At 43.0% G+C, this 19,691-nt stretch overlaps 3 protein-coding genes across 7 annotated transcripts in view; 1 reads left to right on the plus strand and 2 right to left on the minus strand.

The window, feature by feature from the left end:
• LOC102684510 (cytochrome P450 2M1-like) overlaps nucleotides 1-2,255 on the minus strand; it is a 40,789-nt gene extending 38,534 nt beyond the window's left edge. Inside the window, exon 1 of the mRNA XM_006627683.3 lies at nucleotides 2,172-2,255. Within this exon, the coding sequence (XP_006627746.3) occupies nucleotides 2,172-2,209 (38 nt within the window). The 5' untranslated portion in view covers nucleotides 2,210-2,255. The remainder of the gene's footprint in view (nucleotides 1-2,171) is intronic.
• The window catches only part of clip3 (CAP-GLY domain containing linker protein 3), a 34,768-nt gene extending 21,618 nt beyond the window's left edge, over nucleotides 1-13,150 (plus strand). For all 4 annotated transcript variants that reach the window (XM_015341006.2, XM_015341007.2, XM_015341008.2 and 1 more), the window contains 9 exons: nucleotides 2,195-2,313; nucleotides 2,730-2,966; nucleotides 4,528-4,663; nucleotides 5,098-5,244; nucleotides 5,562-5,696; nucleotides 6,946-7,069; nucleotides 7,887-7,951; nucleotides 8,795-8,867; nucleotides 9,355-13,150. In XM_015341006.2, coding sequence (XP_015196492.2) covers nucleotides 2,195-2,313; nucleotides 2,730-2,966; nucleotides 4,528-4,663; nucleotides 5,098-5,244; nucleotides 5,562-5,696; nucleotides 6,946-7,069; nucleotides 7,887-7,951; nucleotides 8,795-8,867; nucleotides 9,355-9,409 — 1,091 coding nt within the window. In that variant the 3' untranslated portion in view covers nucleotides 9,410-13,150. The remainder of the gene's footprint in view (nucleotides 1-2,194; nucleotides 2,314-2,729; nucleotides 2,967-4,527; nucleotides 4,664-5,097; nucleotides 5,245-5,561; nucleotides 5,697-6,945; nucleotides 7,070-7,886; nucleotides 7,952-8,794; nucleotides 8,868-9,354) is intronic.
• A 568-nt stretch (nucleotides 13,151-13,718) lies between these two features.
• Nucleotides 13,719-16,133, minus strand: dharma. 2 transcript variants are annotated; one of them, XM_069187667.1, is made up of 4 exons: nucleotides 15,929-16,133; nucleotides 15,337-15,448; nucleotides 14,949-15,109; nucleotides 13,719-14,626 (listed from the first exon to the last, which is right to left on the minus strand). In XM_069187667.1, the coding sequence occupies exons 1-4, from the start codon at nucleotides 15,941-15,943 to the stop codon at nucleotides 14,471-14,473; spliced, it is 444 nt and encodes a 147-aa protein (XP_069043768.1). In that variant the 5' UTR covers nucleotides 15,944-16,133; the 3' UTR covers nucleotides 13,719-14,470. The 2 variants fall into 2 exon arrangements, with proteins under 2 accessions (XP_069043768.1, XP_069043767.1); XM_069187666.1 differs by having other exon boundaries at nucleotides 15,337-16,133.
• Between the last annotated feature and the right edge of the window lie 3,558 nt (nucleotides 16,134-19,691).

Here is a 19,691-nt window from a genome sequence, read left to right on the forward strand (position 1 = left end):
GGTTAAAGCCTGGAACTTGTTGATTACAATTGACTGAAAACAATTTGCAATACAGAGAACAGGTTCTGTCTGATCATACAGACAACTAAAAAGTTTGAATGTTTTGTGAAACCCAAACAATCGCAATGAGCATTATGAAGTGAGATTACATATGTTACAGCCTGGTAATCCAGGTGCAGCACTGTACCCTGTGTGGTCCCTTCTACTAGTACAGAGCTTAGGACATAGGTTACTCAGACTGTGAGTGCCATTGTGGACTGTAGCACTGTGAACCATTGCTCAGATTGCTTTCATCTCCCTTTCCACATAAAACCAGACTTTCGCTGAGAGTTTTTTTGTACTGACTCAAAATGTTTTTTTCTAAGAAAACAGTTTGTACAACAGATTAATCTAATGTAGACCAAACTGAAACAGACATTCAGACAAAAGAGATGCTGCTCTCTTGATTCAACTGCGATGTGAATGGTTACTTCAGACAGGTGTGGGCAGAGATACCTGAAATTCCAGGATATTACATTCTTAATCCCCACGTCGAAAAACGAACTGCTGAACAGGTTTATAATCAGATTAGTGATGATTAAAGTACTGTTAAAAAGGGACTACAGTACCAAAACCTGTCAAGCAGAGGCTCAAATTATTTTCAGCTTTTTTGAAGTCTTGTGCATGAAACAATATATTCTGAAATGATGTGGTCTTAATCCACTGCATTGTAGCTTCAGGAAATTAATGGGCTTTGGTTTCAGGGTACCAGATCCAGTTACACACATCACTCAACATGCCCTCATCCTGTTGCAGTAGAGAACAAGAAAAACAAGATGTACTGATTTTAAATGATTAAATGTTTTTAGGTCACTTAGATGACTTGATTATTCATGACTGGCCGAGTGAATGTTACATAGACACTAAAACCTCAGTAGTGAGACAGCTGATTGGGCAGGTGATGAGGTGACATAATCTTCTAAATAGCAATCCTATTGAAAGATTGGTGGCATTAATATGTCCCGCTTAGCAAGAGCACAACACTTTTTTGTCTTTGTCATATTATGTTGCCTCTTCTAGACATGTCCATAATAGTTCTGAAAGTGATAATAAAAAGGTCTATATAGTCAACCATGATGGATGTTAGTGACTGTGGTGCACACGTGCAGAATGATACATTAACTATTTTGTACAAATCACCAATTAACATCCAAGTGTGACTGTCTGGGCAGGATCGTTTAATCACTAATGAAGTTGCATGTATGATTGATGGCAGCCAGCCACAATACACTGAGCTACACTGACTGGTCCAGGGACCTGACTTATTGCCCTTCCAGAAAGCTCACCCTGATGTGACGTCATTCCAGCAGGACGTCCTCCTGCTGCTCATGTAACCATGACCTTCTTGCAAAATGAGAATGTGACTCACCTGTCTTGAGACCTTCTGAATATTTGAGGAATGCTGTGCATCAAGCTTGACCAGCATTCCTTTGAGAGGAATGATTGAAAACACTCACAACACTTACAACCTGGTGCAAAGCGAGATTCACAGATTTACAGCTCACAGTGCTTCCAACACTACTAGCATGTGACATTCTCTTGATAATTAATCAACTGCAATCAGCATGATGAATTTACTTGTTATGCCCATTTAATAAAATATTAGTAGACCTTTTTTGTAATTTGGGAATGTGCTGCAGTTATAGGTGATTTTCTTTTGATGCTCAGTATATTGAATGCATCGTTAAGTGGTTTGGCAGTCAGTGCTGTGAATATGAAAAACGTGAACAGATCCCTTCAGATCCCAGAATGGGTTGAGAGCAAAAGGGATGCAGTGTCAGTACACTGCCACCGCTTCAATACCACGGCTAGGATGACAACCCTGCACTAGACTGGAACCTCATCCCTAAGTAAAGGCTAAGACTGCTGTGCTGAAAAACCCTCCTAAGGACACCAAACTAAGAACACTTCAAGCACGACTGACCTCTCACAGTAATCTTGTGTTCTACAGCTTTCCAAATGAAATGCATTCCTCTTTGTGAAATAATAAGCAGAGATCTGTACCACACATAATTCACTCTGAATCATTTTAAGCCACTGATGGATTGATGTTTGCCTGTATGCCCTATTTCAGCACAGGATGGGGTGCGGCTTTGGAGTTTCAAAAGATTTGGTGCAGGCACACCACTGACCTTAGCTTGAATTGTCTCCACAGTGCTGAACTCCACATGCAGCGATTTCTACCATGGCACAGCACTGCACATTGCAGCTTCAAACCTGTGTCTGGGCGCGGTGAAGTGTCTTCTAGAGCACGGGGCGAACCCCACTGTCAGGGTAAGGCGAGGGCCATCCCCCTGCACTTTCTGGGCTCCCTCGAGGCTGCTGGGATTCACCCTGCAATGTGGGAGGAGAAAGAAAAAAAAACGTTTTTTCACTAATATTGGATCTCCAAGCTGCAAACTCCAAACAGCAAGGATGTCAGATAGATTGGATTGAAATTTATATATCAGCAGCTAATAACAGCACCACTATAAAAAGAAAATGTTCCTTCCATACAGATATAAGCACCCCCAAATCTGGTTTCTAATCCTGGTGCATTGGTGCCAACTCGGTTTTGTGCTCGGAATGTATCACATTATTTTCTGTGCCATGACTGCTAACTTGTAAGTATTTAAGAGGGCTGAACTGTTTATGTCCGCAAGATCAGGTTGTTTTCAAGAGCCATCTCCTTTTCTCTCACTCCTATACAGAACAGCAAGGGCCAGGGCCCTGCGGACGTGGTGCCCGACCCCATGGACATGAGCCTGGACAAGGCAGAAGCAGCCATGGTGGCCAAAGAGCTGAAGCAGCTTCTGCTGGACGCCGTGCCCCTGAGCTGCAACCTGCCCAGGGTCACCCTGCCGAACTATGACAACATCCCTGGGAACCTGATGCTGACTTCCCTGGGGCTGAAGCTGGGGGAACGAGTCATGCTCGATGACACGAAGGTATGGCAAGGGACAAGCTGGGCTAGCCCGGCTCTCCTTAAAGCAGCTGACATCTACTGCGCGGAGTGGTGGGACTGTGGCTAAGGATCTGCCCCTCTAGCTGGAAGGTTGCCGGTTCAAATCCCATGGCCGGTAGAGGAATCCTACTCTGTTGGGCCCCTGAGCAAGGCCCTTAACCCAAGCTGCTCCAGGGGTGCTGTACAATGGCTGACCCTGTGCTCTAACCCCAAGCTTCTCTCCCTGTCTGTGTGTCTCATGGAGAGCAAGCTGGGGAATGTGAAAAAACAAATTCCTACTGCAAGAAATTGTATATGGCAAATAAAGTGATCCTATCTATCTTTTCTTTTGACTGTCCTTCGGATGAGATATTAAACCGAGGTTCTGACTGCTAGGTCATTAAAGATGTCAAGGTGCTGTTCAAAAGAGGACGAGAGTTAAACCTGTGCCCTGGCTAAACTCTACTCTGGAGTTTTATAACCTTGCCTCCCTCAAGTACTCTTTTAATTCAGCTGGTAATGAAGTAGTCCCCAACTATATGTGAAGCATTTTCAGGACAGTGTACTTTGAGATGAAAGGAACTATATGTAAATGGAAGGAATGGTATATTTATTCTGCAGTAAGAATTTAAGTGTGAACCTGAATCTACTTTTCACTCTAACAAACTGAGCTCTAATATATGCACCTATTTTTATATTTTTTTGGAAACTTGCATTTAATAAGTTTGTATACAAAGTTACTTCTTTTCAAAAACTACAGTATGTCCCCACCTATAAACCTATAGCTTCCCGAAAACCTGTGCAGTGATGTCTCTCCTGTTCTGCTGGGAAGGGGGTGGTTTACACTGGGTGTTAGTTTTTTGTGATTAAAACACTTTATGTTAGTGATTCTCATGTTACCTTAGAAAACACCTGGACAGCTCAGACACCTTTTGTCTTTTAAAACACACACTACACAGAAAGTGCCCTTGCAAAGCTGAAAATAACAGATACTGCATACTGAAAGCAAAGTTCAGAGTATATAAATAAACAGAGATTAAGTGGAATTATTGCCAGTTTGGTTAGAGTGCTTAAACTTTCTGTGTTAAGTGAATTCTAGAAACACTGTACTTTTTCCTCTAATTCAAAATAACACAAATTCTCCTTCACCTTAAATCTTAGTTGAACTGCATGTTTCATCAGCATAAAAAGAGGTGGATAACAGATATAGAAAGTACTGTATGCTTGTGAGTTGAACTTTTAATCATTCCTGTAGATATCATGTACCACAGTGAAAACCCAGGTGGGTAACTGCGTCAGCATGCGTAGGCTGCAAAGGAACAAGTAATAGGTTTATTCCTGCTGAAAAAAAGAAGAAAGAAAACACAACGTTTCTGCCGTGGAGCTTTTTTCACGGCCGAAACGTTTTCTTTCTTCTTTTTTTCAGCATGGAATAAACCTATTACTTATTCCTATTCTGGTAAAATTCTGGTCCCCTCTGAGCTGAGCTGATCGAGTGAAAAAGATCATGGTTTTTCCAAGAATGCCTTTCTTTCATGCCTTCTAAAAGTCAGTTCCTCTTCTAGACTGGCACACTCCGTTTCTGTGGCACAACAGAGTTCGCCAGTGGACAGTGGGTCGGGGTGGAGCTGGACGAGCCGGAGGGCAAGAATGACGGGAGTGTGGGTGGCGTGCGCTACTTCATATGTCCCCCAAAACTAGGTACTCCTCTTCCTCTCCTGTCTCCTTTCATTGCATTCAGGATCAGGACCTTTATGAGTGTAGAATAAGAGACACAGACAAGTTGGAAGTTTAAATGTACTGTTAAAGACAAATTCTGCACAGAATCTCTTTGGGGTTAAGTCAATGACAGGTCTTCAGAATCCTCAAACCTCCTTTGAGTCCCTTGCATCTGAAAAAGCGCTGGCAATGCTGCTTTGGATATTTCATCCGCCAAAAATAGACATGTTGATTTGTGATACTTGCAGAAATGTGTGTACATTGGTACATGCACATACAAAAGCAGGGTGTGCTTCCCCTCTTGTTCTTTCTTCTTTTTCAGAGGGAAAGGACTCTGTAGTTGGGCTAATTATATTGGGCTCCTTTATTCAGTTTTTTTTACATGCATGTATTTGTGTTACCTTCTTACTATCCAGGTATTTTTGCACCAGTATCAAAAATCACCAAAGCCCTGGATCAGACCCCCTCGTCAGTCACCTCCACCCCAAAAACTCCCCGCATGGACTTCTCACGAGTTACCAACAAGAACAAGAAGGAGAAGAAGGAGAAAGACAGAGAGAAAGGTGCGTGTGAAAAATCACAGGGTGTCGGGAGACACCATTTCCTGGACGAACTAAGTGCACTTCCTGATGTTACTGTACTTGTCAAGTGCCACCCCTGGCTCCAGCCCTTGTGAAATAAAAGGTGTTTGGAAACTGTGATAAAATCCCCAGTTTGACACCTGCAGTGTACAAGAGGCCAGGAACAATGTAGACAGATCCAGTAATTCTTCTTTGCTAGATCTTTTTAGCAGCAGTTGCTTGTTTACTGAAGGCAGAAAAATGCTGACTTTAAAAGCAGCACATGTTCAGTTTGTTGTTGTGCCGCATTGTCTTTTCAGCTCTGCGAAAGAAATCTCTGTCAGTGGGGAGTTTGGACCCCGATGGTGTGAAGATCGAACTCGGCGATCAGGTCCTAGTGGCTGGACAGAAACAGGGGATCATTCGCTTCTACGGAAAGACAGACTTTGCTCCAGGTACAGCACATTTCTTTCTCAATCCATCCACTTGAAAGCTCCCAGGACTTGAAATATATCCAACCTCCACAGTCTGCACACTCCAGGCACATGTTCAGATTCGAGGGTGTATTTAAGCACTGGGTTAGGGTTATTTAAAAGGTTAGAGCACTCTGCTGCAGGTGGAAAAAGGTCTCCTATTCATTCAGAAACACTGTGTCCTGCTAGAACCAGTGTAGTGATTCACCCCCGACTCCTGGAGATGTTATGTAAACCCACGTCTTTCATGTACACAGGCGTCTGAGGAACCATCCGAGTCTTATATGACACTCAGGGCCCCAGGGGTACCGTGGGTAGACAACGTCAGATTTTCTCTCTGGCAACCTCATTTCCGCCTGCTGTGCAGCTTGTCATCCCCATTACATGCCTGCATGGAGCCTGCTTATGTAAGACAACAGTGCTCTGGTCAGGCAGGATGCCAGGCTCGTCCTTAAGGAGTTAAGGGCAATTAAGGCGGCTTCTGCTAGCCATGGTTGAATTCCCCTTGTGCTTCAAAGTAATATTCATATTATTTTAATCAAATAAGTCAGTTGAGAACAATTTGACCTGGCTCAGTATTAAACAGAAGTCAGAGCAATGGTAGAAAGAAAAGACAAAAGAACAAATTCTAAGTAACATACCTAACATACCAGGGCAGTGTTAACAAGTGCAGATGCCGAAAGAAAAGATTTAATCTTAATTAAGAACTCATTTCTGTTGCCTTTTCTTCCAAGAGAGAGACAAGATCTACAACAGTTACTAGAGTTACTACAACACAGGGTGTTGAGTCAGGTGCTCTCAATTCCTAATTCATCCAAGGATCACAGTTTTCTTTGGAAAGGAGGGTAGGGACCCACAATTTGACTTAGTAATTCAGTCCTCAACTTTCTCTAGATCCGTTCCACCATTGCCCTTGTGGTTATCTATTTTATTTATTTATCCTGTGTTGTTCTTATTTTATCACAACTTTCTTATTTTTTCTTCTTCAAGCATAAATTGACATTTATGTTGCTTTACTGTATTACTGTAGATTCCTTTACAACTGAGAGTATAAATCTTAATTTTACATAAGATTTTATTTTTACACTTGGTTTGTAAAGCACTTTGAGCAGCTATTTGTATGAAACGTGCTCTATAAATAAAGGTTATTATTATTACTTTATTATTTCTGGAAAGCTCTTGTCCACACTGTCACAGATCAGTGCCCTTACCCCTTTCCCTGTTCACCCAGGTTACTGGTTTGGTGTGGAGCTGGACAAGCCTACAGGAAAACACGATGGGTCTGTGTTTGGGGTGCGATATTTCAACTGCCTGCCGAAGCATGGCGTCTTTGCCCCCCCGTCCCGTGTGCAGAGGTAAAGGGTAACAAAGTGCTCTTCCACGCTGCCGACTGAAAGCTGGTGCAGTTCTTTCTGCACCCAATTATTTCTCTCCTGCAGTCCTCCTGCAGACTCCTGTGCAATCCAGTGTGCATTAGCGCCACCTTCCTTTTGAATTGGTATTTAAAAGTTAAAAATAACCCCTTACTTAAAAATAAAGATTCAGTAAATTTACTAATATGTATTCTAAGCTAACAAGGTTACATTTCAGGTACTTTTGCAGTGTTTCAAATTCTCTTGATTAACATGCTTTTAGTTCACGTTGTGTTCTAGGAGTTCTTAATTCTTGTGACTTGAGTAGAAAATTATTTCAAGGCTATGATGATGAATTCCTTAAACAAATAAAGTGCTTTTTATCCTGATGTATACCAAAGCATTTTAGATATTCAAAGTAAAGAGGAGAAGTATTTTATGATTTTAATTAAGATGGAGCTTTATGTGGGTTGGATTGTATAAGAATGGTGTAATTAAATTAGGACTCAATGGTTAACTGGTTTTAACACTAGAATAAACCTGTCCATGGGGAAGTGTGCCACCTACTTGTCCATCAACACCAATTACAGCAGCACCCTTGTTTTCCTTAAGGGCTCTTTGCTTACCACCATAAGTGAGAGGTCACAGCCAACACATACAGTACTGACACGCTTCACTCACTGTTGTATTACATAAAACACAGCATCTGCTTATTCAGTATGTCAGAGGAGACAATACAACCTGAACACGTTGCTAAGATGTAATAAGAGGAGGAATGAAACTGTGCTGAAATTGCTTTATGCTGCTTTTAATGTTTTAGGATTGGTGGGCCCAAAGACTCACAGAGCGACAGTACACTTGTGAAGAAGGTGCACCAGGTCACTAGTAAGTATGCCAATGAGCAACATGGCAGCTCTCTTGCAAGTGTTAAAAAAAAAGCTGCAAAGTGATTTTCACAACATGAATCTCCTTTATCTGCACTAAACTATTAACAGTTGTTTTGTGCTTTCCGTCTGATTTGTAATACTTGACTACAATGTTACAATGTATCATTGTAGTTTTAAGAAGGAAGAAAGATAAAAAACAAAATTAGGAAAGACTCTCTGACTGAGCTATAGGTTTCCTCACAGAAAAGTATTAAATTAACTTTGTAGATTTACCAGAGTAAAAATTAATAAGCACACTTCTCTATGGCCACCTCTCATGCCACACAAATCAGACAACCAGCACCTGATTCCAGTATGGGCGCCCTTACCCAACACTCACACACCTTCTCAGAATGCAGTGCAACTTTCTATGGAGCAAATATGAGAGTCACTGAGAAGGGGCGGAATGTCCTTTGATGCTGGTAAGAAATGTGTCTGCCTTACATACACAACAAAAACAGTCCTGACTTGTTCCAAGCAGCTCTTTAATTTGAAAGGCCCTGCAACATGACATGAGCCGAACCACTTGCTGATGTTTTAGCTTTTTAAGTTTCCCTGCCTTAGACAAACATTTAAGAAAAGGATTGTTTTGGCAGAATATTTCCTATAAACGACAAGAACAAGCTCCTGCAATCATATTTCCTTGTTCAGAGGCAGGCCTTGGTGATGGCAGGGAGCTCTTTGGAAAGGAAAGTTTCAGATTTTCTGTTTTATGAAAAATCCATATATTTTTGAGTTCCTTCTTTTCCCATTTTTGCTTGTATTCTTTCCAAAATTGTTCTTCTCTTCCTGTTTATTCCAGTGTCCCAGCCCAAACGTAACTTTGCCGCAGTGAGGACACCCAAGGACATCACTTCAGAGAGCTCTATATCCAGGTATTGTTTGTAGGAATGTGATTCCACCGTTTTTAAGGTTTCAGCTTGTTTTCTACAGTTATAAGAAGGACTCAACTTTCCTAGTCATTCTCCAGCTGTTCATTATGAAGTGATCTGTTTCAGTCTCTGTTGTACTGCAGTGACAAAATTAGTTCTCATTCTCCCTGGCCATACAACACCTCTTTGTAATATAAGTCTTTCTTCAGAGCTACATAAATTGTGACTTGTATTTGATAACAGTATTTAAAACACTAAGACAGGTGTTCAGTGCACTCAACAGCAAAAATGTATTTTCTAATGATTACATGGAAGCTTCAGCAACATCCAGTATCTGTAAAGCAGCTTTGCTGTTCACATTTAAACAAAAGCAAGACGCAAATACAGGAAATGGAGTTCTGAATGCAGCCATAGTGCCTGTCTTTGCAGCAGGAGAGACCAGACTGCAATGCCGGTGCTGATCTCTTCTCTCTTCTGCTGCCTTTTCCAGACTGCTGTTCTGTTGCTGGTTTCCCTGGATGCTCCGTGCGGAGATGCAGTCCTAACTGCTTGCTGTCCACACATCCATAGGTCAACTGCTCTCTTCCTCTCAGCACCTCTTTCATTTCCGCTTTTCTCTGAGAAACCAACCAGACTGCTGCCATAATTACTACAGTAGAGAAGAAAATACCCATGGTCGCAGTCCTATAGCAAACCTAGTGCCTTGTACCTTAACTAACGTCCCGCATCCCGTTTGTTACACTAACAAAAAAGACAAAAAACTCTATACCTGTATATGATGTTTTAGTTTTATAAGTTACCTGTTCTTGACATTTCCTCTCCAGTGTTGTCTCTTAAAGTCCCTGATTGCATAACAATTTGCCAAATTAATTTATGATGTTGAAAAGCAAGCAGGACCCCAAAAAGTCTTACTCGAGGCCATGTTGGGAGTACCAGGGTCTTACTGTCCCCATCATGTGCTGCTATATTTTTTTTTTAGCTGCTAACTCTATTTCACCTGTGTTTAAAATTTTATTCAGTTATTCCACTTTCGCATGTACAGTACGTGTTAGAGAAATGTATGGTGTAAAATTATCATTTAATATTTAGGCTACATTCATGCTTTATTAGTATTTATTTCTTTTTATGCATGTCCAAACACGGGGTGATACCCCACTAACAATAATCAATACAAATTCTGTTATTAGTACAGATATTAGCACAGCCTGAAAAAAATGTGTATGCAACATCTCCATTTAGCACCTGTTAGCCCAGGTTAGCAGACTGTGAGAGGGGAACTCCCCTGGTGGGAGTTCTGTGCACCATCTCCCTTCTTCCTAGCTGGGTGGTCTTCTCTCGGGTCTTAAGCCAAAAGTGTTATACACATGAGTCGGGGGAATGGGATAGTCCCTGTGCCGTTTCAATCTGAGTGAATGTGGCAGCTACCATGACTGTATTGGCAAACCGATTAACTTAGCAAAGGAGACGTCCATTTCCCAAAATCAAACATATACTGTATGTAACTGTCTCCTTGGAGACCAACCTGGACCACTGCCTAATTTGCAAAGCAAGAATGCCTTGGAGATGGAGGCCCGTCACTCCAGGGCCCCAGACAACTATCTTACTGCATGAGATCAGAAGCCGCCTTACTGCGCAAACAGAGCTACAGTTCGTTCAGAACAATATGATCTAGAGTACAGAAAGGCAGTAGAGTGAAAATCAGACAGTCAGTTGCTAGAAACGTAGCCTGTAGCCAGACCTAACGCTAGGCCACACTAGGCTGATAAGAGGGAGGATTGAGAAATTACTTTGTGGACTGAATTAAGATAGAAATTCTGAGGGGCCAGACTGTACAAATCCAGAGTGGAATTTATTTAGCCCTAGTCTTATGAACAGTGCTAGGAGATCTTTCATGACCGAGTAGTCAGTGCCTTGGTTTAAGGTTGTATTCAAAGAGCAGTACCTCCTACAGCACAGTGTTCCCTGTCATCAATCTAGGCCATTTGTCCAGTGGAAGAGCACCACCTACTGGTCCACCCCAACACCACTCACGGCTGGAATTGTAGTTGTATATATAGAAATTTCAGCCAACCTCAGTTCATCTTCCTGTATCATGCTTACATATTTTGTCCATATATGGTCATACAAATGCCACAAAAGCCAAAAAAAATCAGACAATGAACATAACTTAAAAACATCAAATGTTTCATCACCAAGGGTTTGCCTGATAGCTCTTCCTTGGTTCTAACCACAGATCACACTTAATGGACTTCAGTTTCAAAAAGCTGAAAACAAAAACATCTTAAAGACACCTTACTTACAGAATCTAGTGGGCACATGATTATGGAAAATTACAAATTTACAAAACAAGTCAAACTGCAGCAGCTTTCAAGCACGTTAAGGCACAGGAGTCGCAGTGGAGCTCAGGGCGAGGGCAGCAGGTTGGAAACGTGAGAGTTTCCTTCCAGTTTCCAAACACAACCATAATATTACACGTATACACGTCACTGAAAAACTGCACAGCGCTTTTCACCATAATACAAAGTCGATTACTACTAAAAATAGCTACCGTTAAAAAGAAAAAAAAACACATGAAATTGAATCGGACTTGATTTGAAAGTTTGTTTGTGTTTGTTTTTGCTTTCCTTCATAACGAGAAGATACAGATATACTTTCTTTTCACCTGAGCGGACGTTAGTCAACGGTAAGAATAGTACCGCTGAAGTAACATCTACTTTCACCGCCCAAGTGTTTTTTTTTTTTGCGTGTCTCAGTAAACAGACTTCGCAGACTTGAAGTAACACACGCCTGAAATTTAGGAAACTTAACACTTCAGAACAAAATGTCGTGTCTTACCGCAATATTGTTAACTGCTACAGGATACACGGAGGCTGGCGGCGCTGCTCTCCCGCAACGGCTAAACTGGCAGCTTCGCGTAACACAGCCAAAACACAGAAACAGACATCTCAACCCTCTGAAACCGCTTTTCTTCACACTACCTGAGAGGAGACTTTACGTTAATTCTTCTCCGATAAAAGTGTTAAAATCGATCAACGTCCAGCCGTTAAATTCCGTTTTTTCTCTCTCTCTCTCGCGCGACCAGACCCTGCCCCGCCTTCACACACGTGCATGGATTTTGCCTCGCGGAGTAGCCAAATCCCCCTCGTGCCAAACTTCTGCCGGTTGACGTCACTCGGCCCCGCCCTCACAGTTCAGCCAATGATGATTGACGATTCCGTCACCGAAGTCCCACCACTTGTCGCGAGAACTAAATTCGAGACGAGTAAACTACCGAGACAGTGAACGACCTGCTGCACAGCTTGCTTATCATGCCGCAGTGATGGGCGTTTGTGACTGTAGGAGAAAACAATATTGTAAATAAAACTATAAACATTTTTCAGTCCACTACCTTCAAAAGACCAGCGAACACGTTTTAGTCACGTTTCATGTTGTTTAATATGCGGAGAGGATAAACCCGCTAGTTGCAGCTAAGTGTGCGTCTCGCCGCGCTACCCCGCCGTGTTAATTTTGCAGCCTGTGACCTACGGTTTCGTTACCCCGCTCGGAAGCCCCTGTAAATCATAAAACGAGCGCTTTGCGGGCTGCCGTTTTCAATCCTTGCATTTCACTGCAGTAAAATCGAACGGAAATAAGTGAACGGACGTTCATGTAAATAGATAATTTTTCTCTGCACTTCAAGTGGTTTGTCTTTCGGTTGTTCGTATCCTAACTGCAGACAGCTTAGACTGCGCCGGAACTGACGATACAAACATGTAACACAAACTGTCGATGCTTCTCCGTGTATGTAGTGGAACACTCTCCTTGCGTTATACAGCGACGACTGTAAGTCTTGTTCTGTTGAGGAGATAGAATAGACCTGTCTTTGTGCTCTGAAAGTGACTTCCGTTACCATAAACCACCGTAACGTGTGCGGTATCTGACTACCGTTTGCTTAGTCGGTAATACGGACTTGAACTTTTATTTTCTTTAGTGAAATGTTTTAGCTGTTTCACAAAGTGTACTTTTTATGTTATTTTATTATCTCCAAGGAGATGGCAGACTTCCATGTTTGTTTTCTCATTCTCAGCTCTCACTGTTAAATAGACAGATTGTGGGGATTGTACAACCAATACTGATGTCTTTGACTTTATTAAGGAATTGTAAACTGTTGCATGCTCTTTCAGCTTTTTTTTTTAAAGATTGTTTTATTTTTATTTTAAAAGTTGTATTTTAGCATGGAGATATTCATTAATACTAATACCACTACTATGACAAATAAAAATAATTTGATGTGTTTTATAAGTCCACCTGTCCTCAACTCATTTTCTCTTCCTTGTTTTGACCTCACAGGAATATGGAAATAGCTTAAGGATACCACATTCGGAATACTTCTGCTTAGTTCTGAAAGATATGTGCAGTGCAACAATCAAATTGATCTGCATATGCATGTGAAATACTACCAAGGCCATCATTTTGTAAATATGAATGAAGAGATTGGACAACAGAGCCTGCTATTGCTCAATATACACTCTGCATTAGCACAGATACAGTGTTTACCTTCAATACACTATTGGGACTCAATTGAGGCAGGGGCCGGATGTCTTCTGCTTTTTATTCCGACATGAGTAGCCAATTAAACAATTAAACCCAATTATTTTCCTACACAGACAGATATAGGATTTTACCGTTGGTTACTCAAGCCTTTCGCTTTGTTAAAAGCACAGCGAGCTAGGAGGCTATTGGGAACCTGGTTAGAGGAACTGCAGCTCTGTGGTTAACTGTCTGGACAGACCCACTGTGCAACGGAGAGCTCAGGTAGACCAAAAACACCAACTCCAGGAGCTCCAGGAGCTGATCCAGCGGGGGACTGGAGACCTAGTTCTTCTTCAAAGACCACCTGTTCAAAGCACAGCTGGGGCACTTACAGTAGGTCTTGGTATAAAGAAAATAACTTTAATACAACAACACATTTATGGTATGCACTTTTTTTAAAAAAAATGCTTTTACACCTTTGGAAAACACAGTACACAACAACCACAATGGCCACGTGAGAGAAAGAATAAATACAGTTATTTTATGCTCAGAGATCATGCTCAGCATTAGATACAAAAATTCAAGTGGACGGTTCTGAAGGTAAATGGACTGGCAGGCGCAGCACAAAAACTGCTTTCTGTTCTTATTTTGAAAAAAAATGTTTAAAATCCTTGTAAGAGTCAGAACATTACCCTTGCACAATGAAAGAAGCCAGAACAAGCCAGAATATACCAATTTCTTAAATGTTCGTAGTACAATAGTACTCCCACACATGTCTAATTTATGTTTTTTGGGTACTTTTTGTCAAGTAAATGCTCTTTGTCAAGAACTCCGTTTTATTTTAAGTCCACGAGCTAAATTTAACCACGCAAATTTTGCATGGTTGCCTTTTTTTTTACTTATTCTATTGATAGCTGCCAATTCGCAAAAGGCGCCGCAGAATTTTTCATTGAAAAAAATATGTTCTGCATAAGAACCTTGCGTTTCCGAATACCATTACTCCTTTTTGCCCTGCCTGTGTGGACATTGCTATGGCCACAAGCAGCCCGATTCCTCTTGGGTCGAGTCCACAGCGGTGTCTCTGAGCACCTTCTTTAAGTCTGAGAGAGTCCCGGATGGTTCTCCTTGTCGGACCGCAGACCAGGAGGCCCGGGGGGGCTCTGTGCCGAAGCTGCCCCCGCCGGCTCGCCGCTGGGTTTCTGGCGGTGCCCCTGTCTCTTCTTTCTGGCGCGACGATTCTTGAACCAGACCTAAAGGCGGAAGACAAGTCGCGCGTCAGACGCTGCCCTGCCCTTCCTGACACTGCAGCGGGTGTCTTGCCGTCGGCCGCGTCACTGCGGTGACACGGGACAGCCCAGCCGGACTGCGCCTGGAAAAACGGCGCGCTGTTTGAAACGTGCGCAGGCCTGGGCTTCCCCGGTTACCGGTTAAGAGTTTTGAAAAGTCGCGATGCGTATCTAATAAACGTCATTAACACACCACGAATGGGTTATTAAAAACGACAGTCTACAGATAATGTAAAAAAGCCCTTCGTGAAAAAAACCTAAGCGGTTCGCAGATGGTTTTCCTCACCCGCACAGCTTCTTCCGAAAGGCCCAGTCGCCTCGCCAGCTCCTCCCGCTCTTGCGGGCTGGGGTAGTCGGCCCGGCCGAAGACGCGCTCCAGCTGCTCGGTCTGGCTGCGGGTGAACACCGTGCGCCACCGCCGCCGCTGCTTGCCGCCGAGGTCGCCGTCTGAGGAGGGAGAGAGGACAGAGGTCAACGGTTGCACACCCGAGTGGTTTGCACGGATAAAGCGCCGTCGGTCTTGCATTCATTGCTAACATGTGCCCTGTTTTCGTGCACGATTTAAGCTTTTTCACGGGAGACCGCCCTGTTTTGTGAACACGGGTCTAGCCGGTTGAAGATTATTGGATTGTAAGGCGTGTATGAATCATCACGGTGGCCGTGCCGCCTCTTACCGGCTGGGCCAGCAGTCGCGCCGGAGTCCGGCAGCGCGTAGCTCCACGACCCGTATCCCGCGTAGCTCCCGCAGTGGCACACGCTGTAGCCCGATCCATATGGGCACCCACGCTGGAAAGAAGAGAGGGGGAGACCCGAGTCGTACCAGCGAGGGTACCCGCCGCCGGTAGCGGGACCTGGACCGAGCCCGGGACCGGCCGCGCGCTGCAGAGCTGGCGGGCAGCACGTGCCGCCGGGGGCCGCCGGCGCCGGAGACAGAATATTGTCGATGGTGAAGCCGAAAGACCGGATGATTTCCATGTTAGCCAACGTCGTTTAGCGCCAAATAAATCAATGTGGGTTAAAATAAATGAGTCCTCGGTTGCTCAACAAAGTAATCGGCCTGTCGTCCGTTTTGTCCTTAAAATGCGTGGTCTTGCGTCGTTTCGCACCCGATGTTTACGGCTCATCTAAAGCACAAACTGAGGAAAATCGCGATTTATCGTTCGCCCTGTCCTCTTGGAAGCAGTTCTGAAGAGAACTTCACCCCTCGTCTGAATTTGTACCCTCCCAGCCGGGCTGCGATCGTGCAGTACACAAATAATCAGACACCTGATTGAATCCCATTACCACGCCTGTGGCGGTGCGGCAGGTCAATGTCCCAGCTAACGCGTCATGGGGACTGGGAAGCGCTCATCGCCGAACGACGCCGCACGGAACGGAAGCGTATTTGAAGTGTCTGGTCCAAACACCAAACACACTTTTATTCCGAGATAAAAGATAAAAGAGAACGTCCGTGTTTGCAGATTTAAGAGACCTCCTCTCGGATAGATTAAAAAAGCGTTCGAGTTTGTCGTTCAGTATGACTCTTACAAGGTGTAAACGTTTTGTGACGCTTAGCCACGTCGACATCTGCATTTCACTTCATGGAAGAAATGTTCTTTTTTAAAAAAAAAATATCCAGCCACATAAATGTTTTGATTTTTTTCCATGAAGTTTAACTTTATTTAACTTAACTCATGACCAAATGATAACAGAAAATAAACCCTCACAGCCATTATGGCTACATTTAGGACTCCAAACCCCTGTAGGAAATGAGGAACAATAAAGAATCCTTATACATTAATTTTATATTCCACTTAGGTTACACGGCCGACAAAGACAAAAATACACACAGTTAAGGGAAACAATAAATATGACTGAAAATAAGCTTGGTGCTAAGATATAAAATGTCATTTGTCCCCTAAGGTGAAAAATGTTTTTCTCAAGGGGTATTGTATACAATCCTCCTATTTTTAAGCATTTACAAAACTCCCGGTCTGTTCCCACGTGTTGCAGTGTCTAGTGCGCTGGTGCTCGTCACAGGCTGGTTTCAGCGCGGTTTGCTCTGAGCCAAACGAAAGAAGGCCTTTTCTGTCCCAATCAAGTCCTTAGCAACTTCCACACTGTAGGGTCAGAGCGGCGCTATAACTCAAACATGATCGCCTGTCACTGGGCCGGCGTTCGCTCAAACATCTGTAGCAAAATGGCTAGTTAATAGAATCGCAGTCGAGTGGAAGCCCTACATGAAATCGTACCCGACGTTTTAAAAAGTTGCTATTTTTAGCGTGAAATGTTAATTCTGCGTGAAGCTAGTCCGTTTGATGTCTGATGTCACACCAGCTGTTCAGTCAGGCTGATCGAAGAAAAAAGTCTCACAGCTTCCGCTTGTTTAGTTGTAAGCAACTAATAACTTGTCAGTTCAAATACAAAACGAATATAATACAAAAGGCACATCTAGACTTTGCAGAAAAACGTAAGGCTTCCAAATCTGCAGCACAGCAAAGTCTGGTGACATATATGAAAATGAAGAGCATAAGAGCAGTTGGTTATTTAGAAAACATCGATTCAGGGTAAGAGTTTTATAGGATGCTAATAAGTACTTAAAATTGTTTACTTGTTGCAATAATATTAGTAAACAATATATGATAGAGAGGAAAAATATCATATGTGAGATTCAACCTTTCAGACGTAAATAAAAACAACTTGAACACATCTGACTTGCCCGATTAATTATGAATCTGGGTTGTACATTTTTTCCTTTACTATGCTATAAAGAATATACATCCTGGACTTAATATCATCATATGACAGCAAGTGATAAAGTTAAAATGACAAATTCTCAAAAAGAGCATGCAAAACCTAGACATTCAAGTGTTTAAAAAAATACAGTCTGTCTGCCAAGCTGCTAATTATAATTAATAATAATAATAATTGGTTACACTTATATAGCACTTTTTCTGGACACTCCACTCAAAGCGCTTTACAGGTAATGGGGACTCCCCTCCACCACCACCAATGTGCAGCATCCACCTGGATCCACCAGCCATAGTGCGCCAGAACGCTCACCACACATCAGCTATCAGTGGGGAGGAGAGCAGAGTAATGAAGCCAATTCACAGAGGGGGATTGTTAGGAGGCCATGATTGATAGCAGCCGATGGGGAAATTTGGCCAGGATGCCGGGGTTACACCTCTACTCTTTTCGAGAAACACCCTGGGATTTTTAATGACCACAGAGAGTCAGGACCTCGGTTTTACATCTCATCCGAAGGACGGCGCCTGTTTACAGTATAGTGTCCCCTTCACTACACTGGGGCATTAGGACCCACATGAGCCGCAGGGTGAGCGCCCCCTGCTGGCCCCACTAACGCCTCTTCCAGCAGCAACCTTAGTTTTTCCCAGGAGGTCTCCCATCCAGGTACTGACCAGGCTCACACCTGCTTAGCTTCTGTGGGTTGCCAGTTGTGAGTTGCAGGGTGATATGTCTGCTGGCTATATCAAGACTCTTCAACCAGTCAACATCCATTAAAGACTCCTAACATTGTGCAACAAGCAGTTTCACTGAAACTTGGAGAAACACCAAATATGGTGGCAACACCATGTGGAGTATTAACTCCATTTTCACTTAGTTGTAAGGCCTCAAGCTACTGTTCCAACACTTGATACCGATTGGTCCATGTCAGCCCACTTGGAGCGATGAGAACATACAAAATGACAAAATTGCTGAAATTGCCACATGTAGTCTATAGTGAAATCCCATATGTGTACAGCAGTTTCAATGCAGGTGCAATCTGATTAGCTCTATGTTAGTAATAATAATAATAATAATAATAATAATAATAATAATAATAATAATAATAATAATACTTTGCATTCATATAGTAGTTTATCCCAAAGAATCACAAAAACATTTTAGAAAATATTTCGGAAAACATCTGAAAATATAAGAATATGCCCCTTACACAGATGTGACGATACGTGCACATAGATAAAAGGTCAAACAGGGGGCACCATTGAGCCTGTCTAGCCTGTTTTAAAATTAATAGGATGTCAGCAAGCTGCTTGAAAGAAAACTGGGAATCAGCCTCAACAAAACGCACTTCCACAGGGTTTCCACTTGTGCCTCCAGTTCGTGTTTCGCTGTTAATAACACTGACAGAGGACAGCACAAAGCTAACTGATCCAAAAGACTCACAGCACTTAGCCCAGGGATTCCCGAGGAGCTGTCACCTACAGTACGTGTTTATAAAGCGTCCACGATGGGCACCGCACCATGCAAACCAATCGCAGACTCTCTAGGAGAGGCGTCTGTACACTAAGGGTCACAGCCATACTGCTGGGCATCCAGACCAGGAACAGTTGGTAAATCATGCAAAAGTAAAAATGTCATCACAAATACACCGTATTCACTGACACAGGCTGCACTGCTCTTGGCCAGCTTATAACGTTTGGTGGAATTCTATTTTAGAATTTAAACTGGCATGTGTCAGCAGTCTTGGTCCACTGAAAAGCCACACGATTAATTCTTGAGTGCGCCCATTCGCTCTCACTACAATTAAGCTCAATCAGCCCAGCAGCAGAGGACATGGCGTCGAGAGGCGAGTATGTATCACCTGGGGTGGCCCCCACCCGTGCAGCCAGCCCTGGCGTGTGGCGTGACTGCACAGCCCCCTCGACACGCCTGTGAGGCTTGAGGACAACGGCTGCAACACACCTGGAAAGGGTTGTGGGTTCAGAAAGACACTTGTGAAGTGTGTTTCTGTCTTAGGCAAAAGAAAAAATCGAATTACATACCTCAATACAGCTGAACGCAGCAGTGACCAGGGCCCAGACAAATACATTTTCACTATCAGGTGATGCAGAGTTTACTGTAAGATCATTTTTCAACAGCGTATATATGAGTCCCATCATATGTGTATGTAGCAACATTTGTCATTCACTGATTGCACAGTTCTGTTGTCTGATATGTGTTATTGTTATTGCACAAAAAGAATCAGGTCTGAGCTAGTGACCGGCTGACATTTATTTGCCCTGCTATTTGGCAGACACTTATT

Source organism: Lepisosteus oculatus, chromosome 3 (genome assembly GCF_040954835.1).
Source record: "Lepisosteus oculatus isolate fLepOcu1 chromosome 3, fLepOcu1.hap2, whole genome shotgun sequence".
Taxonomy (NCBI): Eukaryota; Metazoa; Chordata; class Actinopteri; order Semionotiformes; family Lepisosteidae; genus Lepisosteus; species Lepisosteus oculatus.

Coding starts and splice junctions, on each gene's coding strand:
- dharma (XM_069187666.1), bottom strand. CDS start 15,637: ATGGAAATCATCCGGTCTTTCGGCTTCACCATCGACAATATTCTGTCT. Junction 15,110..15,336: donor CGCGACTGCTGGCCCAGCCG/GTAAGAGGCGGC, acceptor CTCCCTCCTCAG/ACGGCGACCTCGGCGGCAAG. Junction 14,627..14,948: donor TTTCGGAAGAAGCTGTGCGG/GTGAGGAAAACC, acceptor TTCCGCCTTTAG/GTCTGGTTCAAGAATCGTCG.